Source organism: Rhipicephalus sanguineus, chromosome 3, assembly GCF_013339695.2.
Source record: "Rhipicephalus sanguineus isolate Rsan-2018 chromosome 3, BIME_Rsan_1.4, whole genome shotgun sequence".
Taxonomy (NCBI): domain Eukaryota; kingdom Metazoa; phylum Arthropoda; class Arachnida; order Ixodida; family Ixodidae; genus Rhipicephalus; species Rhipicephalus sanguineus.
The window spans coordinates 149,740,434-149,761,211 of NC_051178.1; the positions used below are offsets into that span (position 1 = coordinate 149,740,434).

The following is a 20,778-nucleotide window of genomic DNA, read 5'->3' on the forward strand; positions in this document are numbered from 1 at the left end:
AGCCAGACGACAACTGTCTGCACGCTATCTGCATGTACGTGTATATCGCAGCCTTTCTATACCGCAGACAGTAATTGGAGCACGTCGGCTCTTAATGTCAGCGCAGCGCACCGATTCGACAAGCGTGGCTTCTGGTGTTGCACTACTCGGTGATGAAAAGAGGTTCTCTTTTCATCTCTTTCATTGTCTGGAATTGTGAAATTTAAAAAAAAGGACACTATCAAGTTTACAGCTCTGTAACTTGTCAATTAAAAAAACGATATCACGATTTAGTATAAAAACCTAACAATAAGTATAAAGCGGGAAAATTCATATATATGATTGACATCGCTCAGCTATAATTTGTGAGTAGGAGTTCTTGAAAACCTCGTAAACACTAAAATTCTCATGTAACTGCAAATTCATACATAAATATTGTGATCCTTAGATGCGCAAATGAACGCAGCTTACATAGCAGAAATATCCGTTTTTTTTTTTTTTTTTTTTGGGGGGGGGGGGGAGGGGTTTTGTGTGGAGTTATGGATCTGTAAACTTCGTAGTCGCACGTTTCTGCGTTGAGTGTCGGCCTACCTCGTCCGTCGTCACCGAAAGAACCAACACAGCGAAAGATGACAGCGAATGCAAAAAGGATGGTGAAAGGGCGAGGAGGAGGTGAAAGGGCTGATTGTTGCTAATAACGAGCGTAGCAATTTTGACGCGGTAGTTTCAGAAACGCTAACCATGTTCACGACAGAGTTATCTCCCCTGGTGCTGACGCATGATGTACCTAAGGACAACTTCATAAGATTTTTAGACCTCGGGCTGTATTTTTCGCCGGCAGGAGTGTGCTGGAGCTATGAACCGCGAGGAAATAAAGCGGTTCTTCCGTTTACATCAGCTCACTCAAAACTGCTAAAGCGTGCTGTGATAAATTCCTGTTTTCAAAATTCACTGATGAAGTCGTGTCACCACAGGCTTGATACAAGCTTGTGGGTCCAGGCTAAACGTTTAGTAGATTCCGGTTATCCGACGCGCCTGTTGACCGCCGTCGCCGAAAATGTGAGCAGGAAGGGAAGGGCAAACGCCGCGGAGCAGGCAGCCGCCACTAAGGTAGCCAAGGTTGCTGTAGTGCCCTACATGCACGCCATTTCGCATAATTTGCGAAGGATAGCGAGGAAAGCCGGTGCGGACGTGGTTTTCTCTGCTACCGAAGGATTGCAGGAGATGTGCAAAAACGTAAATGCAGAGAGTAACGGGAAGCGGGATTGTATGAACAAGCACCGGGAAAAACTTGTCAATTGCAGTCGAGGCGTTGTGTATTGTATCCTTTTGACATGTGAACGCGTATACGTAGGCCAGACTGGAAGGTGTGTGAACCGAAGACTTAGAGAACACCAGTACAATGTAGAAAAATCTGTATTTGGTCATTTGGGAATTCACTGTCAGAGGTGTGGTTGCGCCCCAATGTTTCAAAACACCAGTATTCTCGATAGGGCCAGCGGCAGAACCACGGGGGAAATAATTGAAGCCTATGAAATCGACAAAAGGAAAGGACAATGTGTGAGTGTGCCTTCTTTGGCTTTGTCAGCTAAAGAAAAGATGCACCTGGAATCATCGCTTTGACGTTGGCGGATGCACATTGTTGTTATTAGTGACGACACGTTCAGGCTTTGTGCTGCACCTTTACATGTTGTTCTCTCGGTTTTATCGATCCACTGTTTTTGCATAAAAGGCATGTGTGATCGCAAATAAAACCATTAGTTGCAAATTAGCGCTGTGTGTGTGCGGCCCTCTTCTCTGTCCCTGTCGTGGTGCGCTACGCCATACGAATTATGACAGCGAAGGCAAAATAGACTTTAAGCAGATAAAAATAACAAAGATGAGGTTATCTGATTGGTGACTAAAATCAAGGCAGAAGTGAAATTTAGTTTTCACTACATTGAGTAAGTACTACATCATGAGTTACGGCTTGGTGGCGTGATTAGCCGCCCGATAAGAAGGGTACAGGCCCATCCATCCGTCGTCTGATAGGCCTGTAGCGGCGGCGGCGGCTGCTGTGATTCGCACCAACGCGCTGACTCTCGCGGTCTCCAGATCAACGATTAGCGAGGCAGTCGCGCTACACTTCGCCCCATTTGCAACGTGCCGAACGAGACAATTCGTCCACGCCAGCCAATACATCGCGAAATGAAAACACGTATGGAGCTGCGCTCGAATTTTGCATTAGGGCGCATGGTAATCGTTGTTGAACATTTATCTCACTATCTTTCGACGATATATAAAAACAAAAGCAATTTAAGCCGAGCTTTAGGGCATTTCTATGCACTAATGTCAACACGACAGTAAAATCAAAGATCGCCGCTTTGATAACCTCTAAGCGCTTCGCCGCATACCGACTCATATTGCAGTGAAGCACCCTTTAAAGGCTAGGTGGTAGACCACTGCACAAGCCGCGATTCTCGGCCCGGGCCCGGCATTCGTTGAAGTTTACTCGCCCGAATTCGGCCCGGGGACTCAAAGCGAGACGCGGCCCCAACCCGAACCCGAGAAAAACTTTCACCTACCCGGCCCGGCCCGGCCGCAGATCGAGCCCGACAGGGGCCCGATATGCCCGTACAGTAGTGTTGCCCATATGGAATCGACAGCAAGGCGTAGCAAATATCTACGTTTTGTTGGCGCATGCTACGCTAACAAGTATGCTTTAACCTACGGTAATTACTTGTACAAAAGGGCCTCACAGTGGTAACAGTTGACCGGACATACTGGGTACGATGAACGGTTATTCGGCAGCGGTATACTGTACCTATTTTTTTTTTTCTGCAAATACTATGGGAATCATCAAAAGCATTTGGCAGCAGATATTTTAGCACGAAAAGTGATTTGCAGCATTAGTTCAGTTTCAAGAGGGGGCGCAATAACAACAGAGAACAGAAAGCTCCCTTCACTTTGTTTTTATTGCGGTCTGTATTGAAATTTAAAGCATGATCTACCAACAAACCCAATCGTGCACCCTTCTGGATATGTAGCACCTGTCTTCAGCATAGTAGCACCTTGCCACAGCAAGAGAAATAGGAAAAAACACATTTATTACCTTTATGTATATACGCTAACCTAGATCAAACTTATAACACACTCTGTGCACCGCGTGTACTTTTCGAAATGCGTATAAACAGCCGAAAGGAAGAAAAACAATATTTGTCATATCATTCTTTTCATATATCCCACCGCTGCTAGTAAATACAGATCATAAGATGTTGTGGCATAGCTTACAGTTCATTTCTTCACATGTTATTGAGCGAAAAGCCAAATTATCAAGAGTTTTCGGCTGTAAGCACGCCATGCGCTGTTGCATCTGATATCCTGCCGCGCTCAAGTTTTTTTTTTAATCTGCCTTGCGAATTGTGAAGGCGTTGGCAGTCGTTGTTCTCACACTTCCACCACTGGAGCTAATTTCGGACTTCTCTGCAGACCTCTGCAGAATGAACATAGCTGTCCAGCTCATCCCTTCATTTATCTTGTTCCCGGACGTCGTGCCACTCTTCAATATAATCTACAAAACTCTTCTTTGAGGACTTCTCCTTGCAGGTTTCAGCAGTGTTTGTTATGTACGGTTTGTACTGTGCTCTTTTTTTTTCCATGTTATAATGGTGTGTGTCTTGCTAACGATGTTGTATCGGTAGAAGGTGGCGATTGGATTAAGCGTGTAGGACTGGAAGGATGTGGACGGAGAGGTTTCAATCTATTTTCTGGGTTCGTTCCAGTTTGGCAATAAAGGCGCGAATAAGCTACTCGATGCTTACTCATTGGATGCATATGGTTCGAGGTAAGGGGACATCAACTGGCACGGAATTCGTAACTGCCTTTTTTTCAAGCCAGATATTTCGTGAAGTGAATATACTTTGCCCTACACCTTGTTTAATGGTCATATGCTATTCCTGCACATTCCAACGCTGTTGAGGCAATATCGTGTAACACTCGTACCATATAGCGGAATACGAAAGCTCAGACATTAACAATGTGGGCCCACAAAGCAGGCTGTGCATGTTCATGTCGCGTCACATGACCACTGGGAGCCGCGAGGGAGCCACGGAAAAAGAATGTCTTTACAGTGTCTTATTCATTGACTCCGCGCAGACCTTTCGCTTTAGTGGACTGCTGGAACTTTCAAAGAACATTGCCCCACTTTGGAGCTCCGTGATCGCCATTCCGATGCTAAGTTATAGATATAAATTTATTATGTTAAATTTATTACTGCGATGCGATTATAAAATAACATTTGGGGCATAAAATAATAGCTAAGTCAAATAATACAGCTGAGAATAGTGAGTTGTTAACTCTATAAGCGTCTGGTCTATTTACATTTAGCTCGCCCATTTCAAATAAATCAAGTAGCCCCATATGCCATAAACAAAAGAAGTTCAGTACTTATTCCTCATAAAACTTCTCCAAATAGCTTGCCCCACATTAAAAAAAGCGTTTTTTCGATATAAATTATGTGGAACATACATGTATGCACAACGTATGTGGAACAATCTTAAGAAGTGAGCAAAGTCCAAGCCCGGCCCGACCCGAGCATGCCAGCTCAAACCCGGGCCCGACCCTAGGCCCGGAGCTTCAGGCCTGAGCCCGGCCCGAGCCCGGCCCGGGCCAGCCGTGAAAACTACTTTACCCGGCCTGGCCCAGGTTTTCGGGTAGGCCCGAGACCGTGCAGTGTTCTAACAGGCGATCCCCTACAATATACGTCGCCGTGGAAAAAGTGCTTGGACTATGCTGCAGGCAAGAAGCGGTTATTTTTGAGTAATGAACGATCCTCCTTTAGAGGTGCATCATTCAGAATGGTCCTCACTTTCATCATTTTCCCTCTCTCACTCGCAGCTCAAATACTCGAAAAACGAGTATTCAGCAATTCCAAATAGCGAATTCTCAAATCAAGTACGAATGTAGAAAATTCGATTTGCATATAAGATTTCAAGTATTCAATCATTCCAGAAATGATGCCCTGGTACTGAAAATTACAGGTCCCAGTTCTTTTATTACAGCTGATTCAGCTGGCTGGTGGGCTTGTCCCACCTCCATCTCTACGTGTTCCAATTCGGCCGCAACAATACTATCGATAATGCACGTGAAGACACACATCACAAATATGGGCAATAAGCGAAACACGCTTTATTATGCACAAAAAAGGCAAAAATATGTTTCTTCGAACATATACATTTTAAAAGGGTATAAAGTGTACTGCAGCCACTGTGAGAACAAAGCACAGCATCAGCACTGCCACAGTTTCGGATCACAGCCTTCATAGCCTTGTAATTCGGTGCTCCGAAGCACCATCTTGACAAGAATGCCAGCACATGCAATCAAACACTCGTGTACTGTTCAGAGCAGGCAATGCCTGTAAAAACATCCAAAACAGCTGCGTTAAGACACACAAAAAAAAGAGTATATTCACTGCATGTTCTGTCAATGAAGCCAGGAAGTTGATATTCCTCTCTTTTATCAACTCAAATAGCGTCCCGATATATGCTATTGCTTCTTCTAGCTGTAGCGCCACAATCCGTCATTAACTGCAGCTGTAACACGCAGCTCAATTTTTACTTCGTGCACTAAGTGATGCCTCAAGCGGATTCACAGCAACTTCAATGAAAACTAAAGAAAGAGTACAAAAATGTTGACACACACATTACTGAAGTTTCATTGTGAACCCCGCAAGCATTGCATATCATGAACATCCCAGCCAAAGCACAGAGTAGCTTGTTTTCAATGCACTCCAACTGTCTCACACAGGTGCTGTGTCATACAAGAAGAACATACTAGGGACAGGTCAGCTCATCGATTCTACGAAACTTGCAACATTAACTAGTCACACGAAAGTGCGCAACACAGAGCAGTGCAAACATCAAATCCAAACGTAGGCTAAATATTAGCACCGATTCACAAAACACTGCAAACGCTAGCTTGCATTAACATCTCTTGAACAAAGAATGGGAGCAGAAGGAACGCAAGCCTGTCAACAGGCTTTTCTTCAAGATCGAGAGGTGCGCAAGTTGGTGCCTATCCATCCTGAATTAAAAAACACCGTGAAAGTAACAGACGAGTAAAGAAATTACTAATACAACCATTTGCATTCATTTTCCTACCTGTCTGTGTTACTTTCACATGGTTTCTTCATTCAGTACGGCAACAGGCTAACAGACTGTTAAAAAAATTCTACAAGAAACCATCACACACAGCCGCACAATTCCGACTAGCTCACTAGCTTGTGTACAGGCATATATATGTACATATATATTTATAAGGTGAGGAAACAAGCCTGCAATTTGCTAGTGTTAGCACAATGCAATCTCCAAACGCATGTGATACAAGGGCTGCGTTTCCCGTCCGTTGCATTTGATGCTAGCTGTGCCACAACTTCCTGCGAGTGTTTACGCTCCATTCTTGATTGCATTGTGACCATAAGCATGCTCATGAGTTTCAGCAGGCAGCCTGGCTTTATGCAAAAGGACCTGAACTACCCGCAAGAACACAGACTTATTGCACGAGTACATGGTCTACCAATACTGTAGAATTCATATTAGGTGGGAACTCCAAGCACGCTCAGGCACTTTGCGCAACTTGGCAATGACAAACAAATGATCATCTGCTCACTGCAGAAAAGTATGCAAACTTTTCTTAGGACAATTAAATAACGCAATCGTTTAATCCACTGTGTCAGGCACGAGTCTTACTTGATTACAACATTTTCTGCAAAAGATGCCAAGCACAACAACAGCTCTTCCACACATATTTACCATTCTGGCTAATTCGCTCTTTGGCCAATATACAGTCTAGTGAGTCCATGCGTACTATAGAAGAAAAAATGGCAGCTTTGAGTCACATTTTGCTATGCCCATCACAAAACTATGGGTTTCAGTTGATTGACTCAGCAAGCTCCAGAAGCTTGCTTTGCCCAAAATCGTTGTTTTCAGTACCTGTAGTGTCTAGGGATGGTGGCAGGAGTGAATTGCCCATCATTAGCTCTCGAATCCCTAAATGACGCACCTGGTCCTTGCTATCAAGTGTTTCAAAGAGTGGATGGATAGTTACTACCAACATGTTATATAAATTTTGATGCTGCAGAGCACAAAGCATTTGCTATCTCAATACAAAAAAATGCCATTTTCCAAGTTGTGTTTATTTTGTGCTGGTGCTTAATGGGTTAATCCAACACAGTGTAGTAGTGTGTTAATATTCAAGGAGTACAGCCCACTTGTTCATAGATTTATTAAAGGAACAGCTGCTGCCTGGACTGACTGGGCAACTACTAGTGCGTTGTAGCACTACTTGAAGCATTGAGTAGAAGAGTAAAAATAAATTGCTACAAAAACTATGAGTACAGATATATGTCAAGATCTTTGAATGGTTGGAAACAAACAGACAATGGGCAGTGATTGTCAATACCAAAAGCTACCGATTACATTCATTGAAAAGGGTGCTTCACAGAGCAATTTAACTGTCAGCTGAGGTGTCTGAAATGCTTGAAGAAAGAGCAGGTAAGATATCTTAGTGATACCTTCAAGAGAGCTCTAGGCATGCTTCCAGATATTGAAAAACTAGCAACACTCAGTTAAAATAAGTACCGTCAAAACCATGCATATAATATGAACCCCAATATAATGCGATGGAGAGGAATGTAGCAAAACGTTGAGTCCAAATTACAGAAAAAAAGGTGTGCATTTCAGTAAAAAAACATGCATACTGTTTTATTAAATGCTTAAACTATTAAAGCACTCATACCTTGCAAGCTTTGGTACACAAATGCAGGTTACAAAGCAAATCTTATACGCCAGAATGTTGAACAAATCCTGTAGTAACCAATAAACCAAAAGAACTGACCTTGCAGACATGTTTGCTCCAGCTTGGGACATACATTGTTCAAATAAAGACGATTACTTTTAAATGTCTATACTCCTCTGAACATCTGTCTTAATTGTACTTAACCTGTGTTTTACGATACCAGACAGAAACATGCTAATTAGCATGACAGGGCAAGATATGTGCTACATAACTCTAAGATATTGGTAACTCAGGTCTACTCTATGATTATCTGTAGATTTACAAAACAGTTATGCTACTGGCCAGTTTGGCACAATGCCATTTTTTTCCTTTTTTTTTCCTTTTTTTTTATAAAGGGCAGGGGGCATAACAGCTGCAATCCTGTGTGCACATAAAATACTCTAGACCTTACGCGCAAAGCAGCAAGTCACATTATTATCCTGTAAAACAAAAAAAAATTTAAGCAGCGTGCACTCAGGAAGTAGAAACAGTTTCACATTATGATGCAGATCCCATCTTGCAAAATTAGAAAACAAGTACTTAGGATAATTTTGTTATTCGGCATTAAATTGCAAATTTGAAGTCTGAAATTATCTCGCAAGAGGGGGAATCACTCGAACATCCAGCCTGCTCACTCTTCAGATATTTTCAGACACATCAGTCAGAGCACAACACATGTCGGAGCACTTGTGAAATAAAAATTGATGAGACCATTTCAGATTGAAACAACTGCAAGTAGAGGCAGCACAAAGGACATCAAGTTTATGCATGACAAAAAAGTATCACGAAAGTAGCCCCCTTTGCTTTTGGTGGTAGTCAATTATTCTGCTGGAAATGCCTCCAAAACTGCAGCCAAACAAAAGCAGAGACGCATCGAGACTCAAAGCACCCAAAATTACATCATGGAAAAATGTACAACTATTCTGACATTCGTTGAGTATGATGCAAAACACAAGGGTATTTACATATAACAACTCATTCTCATAAAATTAATGTCCGAAAAACAACCACACAAAAACTTAAGCACAACTAATTACACTTTCACATAAACACTTTGATTCTAAATTACTTGATCAAGCTAACATGAAACAGATAAATTATCTCACTACACATAATAGCCTCTTACCGTTACAAATCATCTATAACTAGCTTTTCTCTTTGAGCAGAGGAGGAACACTTGTCACACAATGCAGTCGGCATTGTTCAGTGAGTACTGCTGACACTGTAAAATTCAATCTATACCATGAACTTGTGCTTTTTATGCAAACACTTTGTGCCTAAAACAATTACAAACATGCAATGGCACAATGCCAAAGTATTTTCATGTGTCATGTACACAATATGCTAGACAGATGCGTACCTGTACATACACCACACAGCTGCACATATGAAGGGTGCTACACACATCTGTAGGCTCTGGTTAATATATAGTGCATCACATCATGTTAACATGTTTTAACAGGAACACAATGCACTGGCCCAAGGGTCCAGACCATGCAGCTGCATGTGAATTTAGTAGCACGGAGACATGCTGCGAATGCATAACGGGCCACCACCCGTTTTTCCATTCGTTGCACTCACATCTTCACAGATCTGCACCCCACTATGCTCTAGCAGGTCTGTATAGGCAGCATGTACTGAAGTCATTGAGGCCACGATTTCGTGGTAAGGCTAGCACAGCGAAAAAACTCCCATTATCCCACTCTGTTCATCTCCAGGAGCTCTGCACAAGCTCTGAAAGGGTGAACGAAATAAGTGTTCATCACACGGTGATTCCCTATCCCCCGCCCCACAACCCCACCCAACACCGCCCAACTCACAACAAGCATTTTTAAAGACAAGTGGTAGAGGAGATTAGCTTTCCTGTGAAGCTTTATAGGCCAGGGGTAATGCTAGTTGCACCTTGAAGTGCAGAAACACAAAAGAGACAGGACCAGCAATTCTCACATGCACAAATGATTTGCAACACCAGGAAATTTTCAAACATTGATGAGAGGAATTCATGAATCGCAGAACTTAAGTGAGAGAAGAGGCCAGCTGATATCCACTTTCTCACGTAGCAAAGCAGCTGAATCAGAAAACTAGTGTGTACTCATCACCAGCATGGTGCATTGAAATGCCACATGACAAAGGGAAGAAGCAAACATTTCTCACCCCCTTAAGAAGTATTTTACGGCAGGCCCTCATCTAAATTTCCTTGCAATTGAAAACACGAATTCTTGCAATAACCATAAGCTAAAAAAGTTCTAGGTCCGCCTTTCTATTTTTTAAAGAGCCGATCACAGTAAAGAAAGCATAAAATTAACACATGACATTGCCCCCTCCCCCCCAAAAAAAAAGATCTTCACAGACAGCTTCGCACATTTCATGCAGAAATTTAAGAGTGGGGAACCTTTGTGAAGCACATATCACAAGTACACTCATGCAGCGCGTAACTCCATCTAATGAAGCAAAATGCTGCAGACGATATAATGCACTGAGCATTCAAAATGAGGACAGCAGTGTTTTAACTACTCCAGACTTCTTATGTACACTGCACCACGAAAGCTTTCACAAATACGAAAGCAGCACATTATTTGCATTGCAACGCATTCAACGCTGGTCAGGGACGGAAATTGGGAGCACGAACGTCAGCATTTTAGGTTTTTACAGGGTGTCACTATTCAAAATCACTGTTTTCGCTCTCATGGTCAGAGTTGTCAGGTCCGTGCGCAGCCATGTTAATTTTCGTTAGGGCTGCTTTAAGAACTGCACCGAAGTCCTTGGATTGACCTCCAGTGGCTGAAAAAAAGTAGGAAAACATGAATGAATGATGATGGAAAAACTGTTCATCATTGGTTGCATCGGGTGAAATGAGAACAATGATGGTTACCTGAATTTCTATTTTTGTCGTCGTCAGAGGAAGTAGCCGCTTTCTTGAGTTTGCCCCGAGCAGCAAGGATTTCTGCTAGGTTGATAGTCTTGCTAGATTCTGCTTGGTTAGGCTTTGGCAGATCTTGCTTTGGTCCAGGCTTCTTGAGTGCTGTCAGTGGAATCTGATTTAGGGCAGCCGGCTGCAATCAACAATCAGATCATGTCAACCTCTTAATATAGAACTGTCTGCAAGCTGTATTCCACTTGCTAACCCCGTCCGTTGGAGGACAGCATAATATTAAACTCATAAAATTTGCAAGGATCTCATGAACTGCAGAAATTAATGTTATGTGAAGCCTTTGCAGTTAGTGGGCCATCTAGCCTCGTTAGAGGTTCTACAAAGTGTAACAAAATGCATGCCTGCCAAGCTGGGGACCTCGAAAGTCGGGAGATTCGTGAAGTGAGGGGGGGGGGGGTTACGCAACAAAACAAAACTGGCTTATGTCTTTATTTACTGTTTCTCAAGGCCGCAGCAACATCATACACAATTCTGAATGATAGCCAGTAAAGTTCTTAGACGTCGGTGATCATGCTAATAGTCGTAGTTGTATGGTGTGCACAAGTGCGTGCAATTAAGGACAAAATGTCCTGTGTCCTGTGACCGCTCTCCCAGTCTTAGTAAGCTTCTCCCGTGACACCAATGTACTGCGGTGAAAGTGATTGAGCATTTCAGATGCAATAGACCAAGCCCAGAAAACTGTGCTACTAGATGGCATGACAGGTCCCTGTAGGGAAAGCAATTGCATATGTACTGCGGGTGTGTGTCATGACTATGATAAGACAATGGCATAATGAGAATGGTGATGACAACTGCTTGACAATGACACAGCCAAAGACCATGACACCACTGCCTGCTGAAAAAAAAAAACTTTGCTTAACTTTGCCACTTCAATAACATTTTCTTACACTTAAATCGATCTGAACCTGAACTTCCCATTCCATAGCATTCCTTCACAGATGCTGGGCTACAATCACAGTTGTGGCCACGAAAGGAATCACCATCCCCATCTGCTTCAACAGGTTACTATAGGCTAATGGTAGCTACTGCAGTAAATTTCTAGGTAATTCACTGCACGACAAAGGTCACAAGACCGAACATATGAAAGGCCTATAGTTCATGTAGGTGCAAGGAAGTGAATTTAATAGTATGCAAATTACAAGGTTGAACACCGCAGTCCCATCTGCCACAAACACAAACACTAAAAGATTGAAATAAAGAAGGGGAATTTTTTTTCGAGGGGCTCATTCCTTTGTTGTATCTAACAAAGAAACGAGCCCTTCGAAAAGTTTCCCTTCCTTCGACCATTCTAAGACTTAATGCCTTAGGTTAGCATAAGAGGGTTTACTGGCCAGCTGCCACCTTATGCAAAGGTCACGTGCCACGTGACGCCCTCTGGCAAGAAGGGTGTTACTCGCAGCCTTGGCCACGAGCGGCGCTGGACAACACTCCCAGGAATTACACACACAGAAATACCCAACGAAGTGGACAAGGAAGACTTCCGTCTTAGCTTGGTTGGTAGTGCATTGGGCTCGTCATTCGAAGATTGTGGGTTCGAATCCCACTGACGGAAAGGGTGATTTTTCGTCCACTTTAATTCATTTCAATTTATGTCGTCACTACCACACTACAGTTAAAGACAACAATTAATGGCCCCTATGATTTCCCTGACCTAACTGTCTATCGAATACACTGAAAGACCGACTCACCGTTAATGCTGGCATCAGTGGAGGTGGTGGAGGCGGTGGGGGAGGAGGCGGAGGTGGCGGGGGTGGTGGGAGCTGCACCGCAGGTGGTGGCGGGGGTGGTGGAGGCGCGACAGGCAAAGAGAGCTCGTCCTTCTTCTCCTTGGTGTTCTCCGAGGATATTCTGAATGCTTTCCTTTTGTCTGCCGCAGTGCCATTCTGGAGCCTCGAACTGGGTCTCGGGCTCCTCGGAGATGGCGACCTCGACACCCCTTCCTCGTTGGGCTCCAGCATAGTGCCATCGCCGCCTCTTTTGCCATTCTGGTATTTCTGCATCGGTTGGAGCACATACGAAGTTTTGTGCAGTTAACGGCATAAAAACAGTTGCTGAAACGATAACGGAAACTAATCTCACTACCGTACCGTCGCACCTGCTTTTGCAATTTATGTACTAGATACTGTAACAGCTTCTATAAAAACACGAGCTTATGAGAGCACTATGCTGCTACACGATTAAATGCAGCAAGTACAGAACAGCAGCTGGGGATCGCTAGGTTGCACTAGGTTGCATCTATGGTTGCCTCTATGGTCGCATTAGGTTGCATCTATGGTGCAGCACTGGAATTGTGGTCACGAGCGTTAGCGCGAGATGGCACCTCCCGCCCGTGATACTGCATTGAACAGCCAGTGTCGCAGAAAATGCTATCGTGCTCCACTCTTCAATGCAAAGCTTCAATGTTCTCCAATTTTCTCCAACTAAATACATAAATAAAAACGAAGAAATATTATTCTACAGTTGAATTTGCAGCTCTCCACATTTACACCTGCATTTTTTCAGCTTTCGCACCAGCAGACATACCTTTTTGTATTCTCTGAGCCTTTCCAGCGTCTTCCTGCGCTCACTATCAATGCGTTCATGGTTCATCTCCAACTCCTTGCGTATCTCTTCTCGTCTCTGCAAAATACCCAGTTGAGTCAGACATTGGCAAGGAGCAACAGAAGAACACTTACATGCGGTTAAGGTAAATTATGAAGACAATACAGTTAAACTGAAAAGATACACTCACACACAAACAATTATGCTATAACTGCATGACAAAGAAATGTATCCTGTCACAAGAAAATGGATAGCTGAAGACGGAAAATAAATTACACCAAGCTGCAATAACAGATGCACAGTTAACCGTCACTAAAACAAAATCGCGTCCTTTGAATTAACACATTAGTTAAAGTACGTCGAATAATGCATAAGTGGAGCGAGCGTAAAAGATGCAGCAGGTATACTACTCAATGCTCTGCTCTCTTAAAGCATCTCATATTTCTACAAATTAAACATAATTCAAACTTACTATATGGACAGCGTGATGCTGCTTAATGCGATTCTTCTTTTCTTCCTTTCTCTTCGCCTTCTTTTGGTGTTCAGCAACGCAGGCTTTCTGTTATTAAAGAAAAATACAACAGGTAGAAAGAGTGAAAAATTAGAAGCAATGTCGTTCACTAGAACCACCTGGTATTCTTTACCATATAAAAAAAGAAGCTATATTATATGTATTCATTATTAACAAGAGGCTTCTTTTACGAAAGATAAAAGTTTTCCCGAAATCGTTCCAAACCACGCAAAGATATGTCTAGAACTCAAGAAAGAAGAGGGACGAGCTGAATTTAAGGTCTGCAAAATATTCCCACCCTTTTGTAGCTCTACAAAAATTAAGTTATAAATCAAATCTCTAACAAGCTGTAACTTTTGGTAGCTGCGCCCCCACACTTCCAAACTATAGATGACCGATAGGTGACTGGCCTATTCTACTAAGTTAATGTTGGTATGAATAAAAAAACCCAATCCAAGCTTATTTTGGTTTCCTGCCTTTTTGTCCTGCTGTAACATAGGCGACACTATAAAGCAGTAGTTGCAAGTATGTGACCTTCCAAGATCCTGGATTTTGGCTAGCCCAACTTTTCTTAAAATTCATGCTCCTTCCTCCTTCATCTGCTCCTGTCTTACTTTTTCCTGACCTGCTAAACCAGTCACATGAGGTGATACACAACAGATAAAAGAGGTTACACATGACACAGCCTCAGACAACAGCAGTCACGCATCAGACAATGAAAGGAGTCATGCGCATCTGCAAAGTTAAATAACACAAAGGACGAGGACGCAAGAAACATGAACACGTAGGACCAGTGCTGGTCCTGTGTGTTCATGTTTCTTGTGTTTTCGTCCTTCGTGCTGTCTAACTTTGGATATGTCACACCAACTTGTCCGGACCAAAGAAATGCTAAACCAAATTTCTAGTTTGATGGGCTCTTTTCCGTCCATGAACGCAGATGAAGACTGTGCTTTAACCTGTGTCAACCTCATTGCCATCCTGATATGCCACTCCCACACAATCACATTCCGCCTCAAAAGACTCATCCCGTTAGAAGTGCAGGCCTTGTTTGGTGCTGTACAGCCTTCTTAGAGACATGCAAAAAGAATTTCAGCACTGATCCTGCGTGTTGATGTTTCTTGCGTTCTTGTCCTCTGTGCTGTCTAACTTTGGATATGTTGCACCAACTTGCCCAGACCAGAGCCGACATGTGCAGTGTAGCCTTGGAGATTTGAAGAGTGTGGACGATGCCAAAGACCCTGGCAAATGAGGTTTTTCTGTTGTCTATTACATGCCGGTGCACATTACTGGGGCTGCCCAGGGGTTTTAAGAGGCTAAGGAAAAGGGGTCACATACACAGCAGCATTTTAGCAGCTGTAACAGGAACTTATAAGTGCACCTCGGAAGCCTGCAATTCATCCAGAGAATACACCCTCACTCCAACCATCCTTCACAGAAGTCTCACCAAGCACACTGTTCTTTCTCAATAAACTACACTCGTTAAAGGCACATCTGTGGCACACTGCACACAAATCTCCTTTGTCAACTCCGCCCTTTCTAGAACCTCTCAAAGGCCGATGGCCAGGTTTTCAGAAATTTTCTCCTAAGGAGCACCACTCCTAAAGAAGCTGTCTGCCCACTGTTACTTAAAAGTGCTTAAAATACAAAAGGCGGGGGAAAAAAATACCCTTCTAGCAGCTGAGCACACAAAAGGGGACTAAGAACAATTGCACACTGCACTTTTCCACACAGACCACACAGTACATCAATATTTTATTGTAAACAATTATAATGCATAAATGAAGCTTCAAATCAATTCAATCTCTCATCTTCACACTTCCTACCCATGCCTTGGCAGTTTCTCCACAGTTTCATTACAGCAATTACTGTGCACAACTGGGTTATCGACATACCTAGAATAGTGTACTTTTCCACCACTACAAACGGCAGCTTGCAGGCAGATACCCAAGAGGCAAATGCATGCCCACCCACCCGCTTGTTTCTGAGGATGGCTCGCTTCCTGTAGAGCCTGTTAAGTCGAAGCTTGAGTCGGTCTCGCCTCGACATGGGGCCGCTGCTTTCCATCTCAAGTTCGTCCTCAAGCTGATCTCGTTCCTCCACCGCATCATAAAAGATGCCCTCATCCAGCTCCTCTGCACAGCAAAGCCCAAAGCAAAAGTACTGTCAAAAATTGAAAATGAGATAGCCCAGTCAAACAGATACAATAAAACTTGCACAACTAGGTCTGCACTGTATGTTCTGGACTCATCCCTTAGCTTAGGTAAAATTTTTTTGTGTCCATTTCTTATACCTTTCATGATGCATCCATGTGTGAGTCTGTGTGTGTTCTTCTATGTTCCGTACCGAATTTGTGCTCTCTGAAGTTCAGCATCTACTCATATCTCAAGCGCAAAATATTGCAGAAAGGCCACTGCATTTATATGCAACCTAAAACCATGCTTTAAAAAAATACAGTCTAGAATGTTGTTGCAGTCGTCCTCTGATCGTGGGATACATAGTGAATGCCACAATGCCAGCTATAAACCAAAGAACGGAAATTAATCTTTGGCTAAACAAAACCATACAAAGCCAACAGGCAACAAAGCCAGGAAAGCATAGGGGGCAGCATTCGAGGTTTTTAATTCAAATGCAGTAATCAAGAGAAAAAAATTTTAAGTGGACGAAAAAACAACCTGCCGTTGGAGACCAAACCCACTACCTCCACATTACATGCACAGAGATAACATCCCACAAAGGCAGTAAAAGCCGGGGCACTCAAACAACTAAAAGGGATCACAAAAAAAGGCAGGAGTCAGGGAAAGATGGAAGCTTGCAATGAAAAGTTCGTAAACAGGGTTTGTGTGCTGGAGCTGACGTTTCGACAAGCGGACTTGTCTTCTTCCAGGCTGCAACTTAAAACGGACCACGTGAGAGGGACGACTTTTTTTCTCTTTCTTCAGAAAGAAAAGTTCAGTGTACTATAAAGAAACATGCCGTACTTCCTTGCAGCATCTTATCAACGTTAATGAAATGCATTAGTACTAGCGAGGATTCGATATGTGGCTATCTACCTTGCCAAGCACGGTCAAGGATGTCCTTCTGTCTTCGTAGTATGTCCTCCTCCTCCTTGAGCATCTCCAAGCTTACATCAAATATGCCCAGCTGGGAGCGATACACTTCTTCTTCCATCTCGTCCAGCGTGCACTGACCACGCAATGCTTGCTGTTCCAGCTGCAGCAGAAAGATGGGACAAGTTACACTGCACATTCCACCGAAAAAACAAGAGCTGCACGTCTCTTCTACTGTACACTACTCACATGCCACAAATTTGCTATCTCAAGCTACCTGTATTTGCTATTCAGCATCCCAGGTAATGTGGAGCAAGTTTAAATACAAAACATGGCCTTCTACGAAAATTAATTATTGTTAGCAACTTCTTAAACAAGTGTTGATTACAGTTTTTAAATCATTAACTTTATGGCTACAATATCAACGTCTACAGACGAGCCCACGTATAATTAAGCTAGACTTAACGAAACCGGCAATGCAACAAACTATTTTCATTTCCCAATCTTAGCATCATAAGTGATGCACTGCCCACAAATTGATGAGGACAATCAGTGCCACACGCAGCAGCAGATACCACATTTCAACGAACCAGCACCACTCTTAACTCAGTAGCAGGTTTGGCATACAAATGCACGTACACGTATCAGGGAAAGCCAGACAAGTGGTCCATTCTACTGCCATGTTCCTTGGAATCATTTCAAAATGCTCCAGGGTATCACCACTATGCACTGTTGCATGGCCATAAGGGAGAGCCAGAATACTTTTTCCGTGTTTTCAGTTTCGTCTCTGCCCTCGTGGTGAGCAGTCTGGCTGTTCCACTCTATTTCCTTGGTTCCTGCACTTCGGTACGCTTGCTAATGAGGTTCAGAACTATTCTGAAAACTTGTAGGATTATTTTCACTATTGAAACACAGAAACCTCGACTTCACAAAGATCATAATACAACAATGGTTCCTGCAGCAAGTATGACTTCATTAAGGGGAGATGCTACTCGAAAAATGGCCTTTTTTCTGAAAATTGTCACTTTTGACATTTCACTTGTAAAATTATGTTTGGTCATTAAACTTTTATTTCTCCGAGTATCAAGGCCGAATTCAGATTAGAAATTGGTGAAAAATCTATTTTAATCAGGCAATGTCACTCTGGCCTCAGCCACAACAGGGGCTGAGGCCACATTGTATGGCAAGTTGATGTGGTAAGAGCAAAGCATGAACCATGTGGCGAAGCACCAGGCACAGGCACTCCATAAACTGCCATTACCACATCCACATGGAGATAAGTTGAAAAATGATGCAAACACAGAGCTGCATATTGCTACGAAATTGCAATAACCACCCACATGAAATGCCAGGAAATGTATTTTGCCAGGCGAGCATCCTACCTTAATTCTAGCACATGACAGGAAGTCACCAATTCTGTTCAGAAGGAGCGACTTCCTGGCGTAAGCACAGGCAAGCCAGAGCTCTTTGGGAGTTCGTACCAGATTGCACTCTAAACCTGACTAACGAACGGGCATTGCCTGTACATCCATTACATAAGCACCTCACAGATGAAAAGCTTTTGGTTCACTGTCAACAAGGAACGATGCAAGGTGTTGTGGACTTGCTCAACAGCGAGGTCTGGCTTCTGTGTCCAAAGACAAAGCTCCGATCCTGTACAGCTGTGGACGCTGCAACAATGGCTACCTCATTGTTCAATAAGGGATATTTAAACTTTGAGCACATCCTTCACTATCTTGATATACTGCCACCTGAAGAACTTGTCACCCTGGGCCACTTACATGACCAGAAGTGAACCAATATAGTGTCTGTCTGCATGCAAAACAGCTGAGGCATGGGCTCATCATTGCCACATGGTGAAGAGAGTGCACCTTTATGGCTAACTTAAGTGCTGGGAAGGATTAACATATGGAGCCAGACGTTTTTAAGTGCACTCGCTGTTTAGAGTGTGGATTGTTCAATGCTCTCACAAAGTTTCATGCTAATCGCACTGTATATTGAAAAATACACAGGTTTATAACTTTCAAATGGTTTTTCTCAATTTCCATTCTGAGGCAATTCTGACATGTTGTGCACAAACTTTCATGCACTTAAAATAGTTCTATTGTAACGGAAATTGGCACAGAGATTCTTCAGCCACTCTAAAATACAGATAATCTATATGAAGTTGCACTACACATTACATATTTTTGGTTTCATAACTTGATATGCGATAGGGGAGATGTAAAATATACATTTGGGACCCTAGATTTTTTTTAAAAAGATAGCAAGTTAAGAAGACATTTGAGGTACTTTTCAGTACTGTACGCTCATGTGCAGCAAATGAGGTCATCTTAGGATTCTGTGTGAAAATTTTTAATAAGCTTAAAAGTGTGCACAAAAAACCCAATATTTTGTTGTCAAAGTTGTAATAACTCTGGAACTATTACAGTTATCAGAAAACTAATTACAGTTTTGAAATCAGCATCACAAACTCTACTATTACCTAAAATTTCAAAGTTCTAAGTCAAGAAATAAAAAAAAATCTTTTTCGAGTAGCATCTCCCCTTAAATTTAGGTTTGACCGTAGAAGGTTTATAAAGGATATCTGAAAAATGACTCAATAGTATGCGACATATTACCACATGCACAACTCTCTTTCACATGCTTAAAAGAAAGCCAACAAAATGTTTTAGAAATTGCCATGTCCTGCCCCTTGCACGCTAAAGCAACATTATATTAAATGAGAAAAAAAGGGTCACACAAGATGTAGCACATCAGAAATGGTCGACAGGGATGTTTCCAAATGTGTTCTACAAACATTGTAATTGTTGTGGCCTTAAAAGTTAGCAGTGAAAAAGCTGGTTAGTTCATCACTAAAACTTCGAATATTACAAAAAAATATAATGCTGGCAGATTTTCCAGGAGGTTGCTAGTAGTGCAGTTGGTTTCATTGGCCCAGAAAACTGTGCCTTTTTGTTGCCTTTCTTTCTTCATTTTCCCCCCTTCCTTTTCATCCATGTTAGCCAGGACTCTCAATATACCCGACAGGTTTCAAATGTTTTGAAAGCACTGTTCGACATCATCATGGATACTGCGACGGCTTGAAAAGTACTTCCACGTGGAACTTAGGCCCACATGGAACTCTTCAACATCTGTGTACGAAACGTTCTTTTTCCTTTGGAGCTCACCATTTTGGTGATCTTGCCGTGCTGCAGCTCTCGGGTGATTTTGATGGCACCCAGTAGCTTGAGCCGCTCCTGACAGACGAACACTTCCAGCTTCTGAAGGCGTTGCATACCGTACAGCTCAAACGTCGACCGACCAAACTTTGTCTGGTCTTCAAGCATCCTGTTTCTCTGACCTGCACAGGATTTCCATAACGGCATTTCAGACAGACCTCAGACAACCTGAACTCTGTAGCTACAACAACTTAAAGTAATTCTGCAACTCCCCAGTTCTGACACACCTCATTTTCAGCAGGTCCCAAAGCAGTACATATTGAGTGGCAAAACAATGCGAAAATGTGAGGTTTAAACATCACTTAGCCACTCCCATATTAAGGATAAAAAGTGAATATACATGCTGCAAAAATTCAATATGTTGGTACACACTATAATGTCCTAATGTATATAACAAAACAATTGTCATTTTCCTTGATGTTCACAACATGCACATTCGTTTAGATTTTCTGTCTCAAGAAAAAAAAAGTGCTTATAAATGAATATCACATAGAAGGTTTAGTGATTATTTAGTGCCAAATAGGCCGAAATTGTGTAATGCAATGCTGCTACTCGGAACTCGTCTAAACTGTAGTTCAGCAGTGTTGGAAGCTGTCAGCCACATAAATGTTAGCACTATATTTTTCTTTAATTTACCTTGCTTGGCTTACCCAGTACTAATACCTTGACCCCTCCAGTCAGAGGGCAATGTTGGCCAAGAGGGCAAGCAAAAGTGATGGTGTAGTAATGGATATA

General features: G+C 42.7%; 1 protein-coding gene across 1 annotated transcript; it reads right to left on the reverse strand.

Moving 5' to 3' along the window:
- Nucleotides 1-10,122: 10,122 nt before the first annotated feature.
- Nucleotides 10,123-20,162, reverse strand: LOC119385125 (junction-mediating and -regulatory protein-like). Its single transcript, XM_037652656.2, has 8 exons — nucleotides 19,993-20,162; nucleotides 16,826-16,985; nucleotides 15,747-15,907; nucleotides 13,737-13,823; nucleotides 13,247-13,342; nucleotides 12,412-12,717; nucleotides 10,664-10,844; nucleotides 10,123-10,572 (listed from the first exon to the last, which is right to left on the reverse strand). The coding sequence occupies exons 1-8, from the start codon at nucleotides 20,149-20,151 to the stop codon at nucleotides 10,451-10,453; spliced, it is 1,272 nt and encodes a 423-aa protein (XP_037508584.1). The 5' UTR covers nucleotides 20,152-20,162; the 3' UTR covers nucleotides 10,123-10,450.
- Nucleotides 20,163-20,778: the final 616 nt, after the last annotated feature.

Excerpts from the sequence above, each read along its gene's own strand:
- LOC119385125 (XM_037652656.2), bottom strand. The coding sequence starts at position 20,151 with ATGCTTGAAGACCAGACAAAGTTTGGTCGGTCGACGTTTGAGCTGTAC. Across the intron at positions 16,986-19,992 it reads ACGGCAAGATCACCAAAATG|CTGGAACAGCAAGCATTGCG; the intron begins GTGAGCTCCAAA and ends TTTCTGCTGCAG. Across the intron at positions 10,573-10,663 it reads CGACAAAAATAGAAATTCAG|CCACTGGAGGTCAATCCAAG; the intron begins GTAACCATCATT and ends ACTTTTTTTCAG.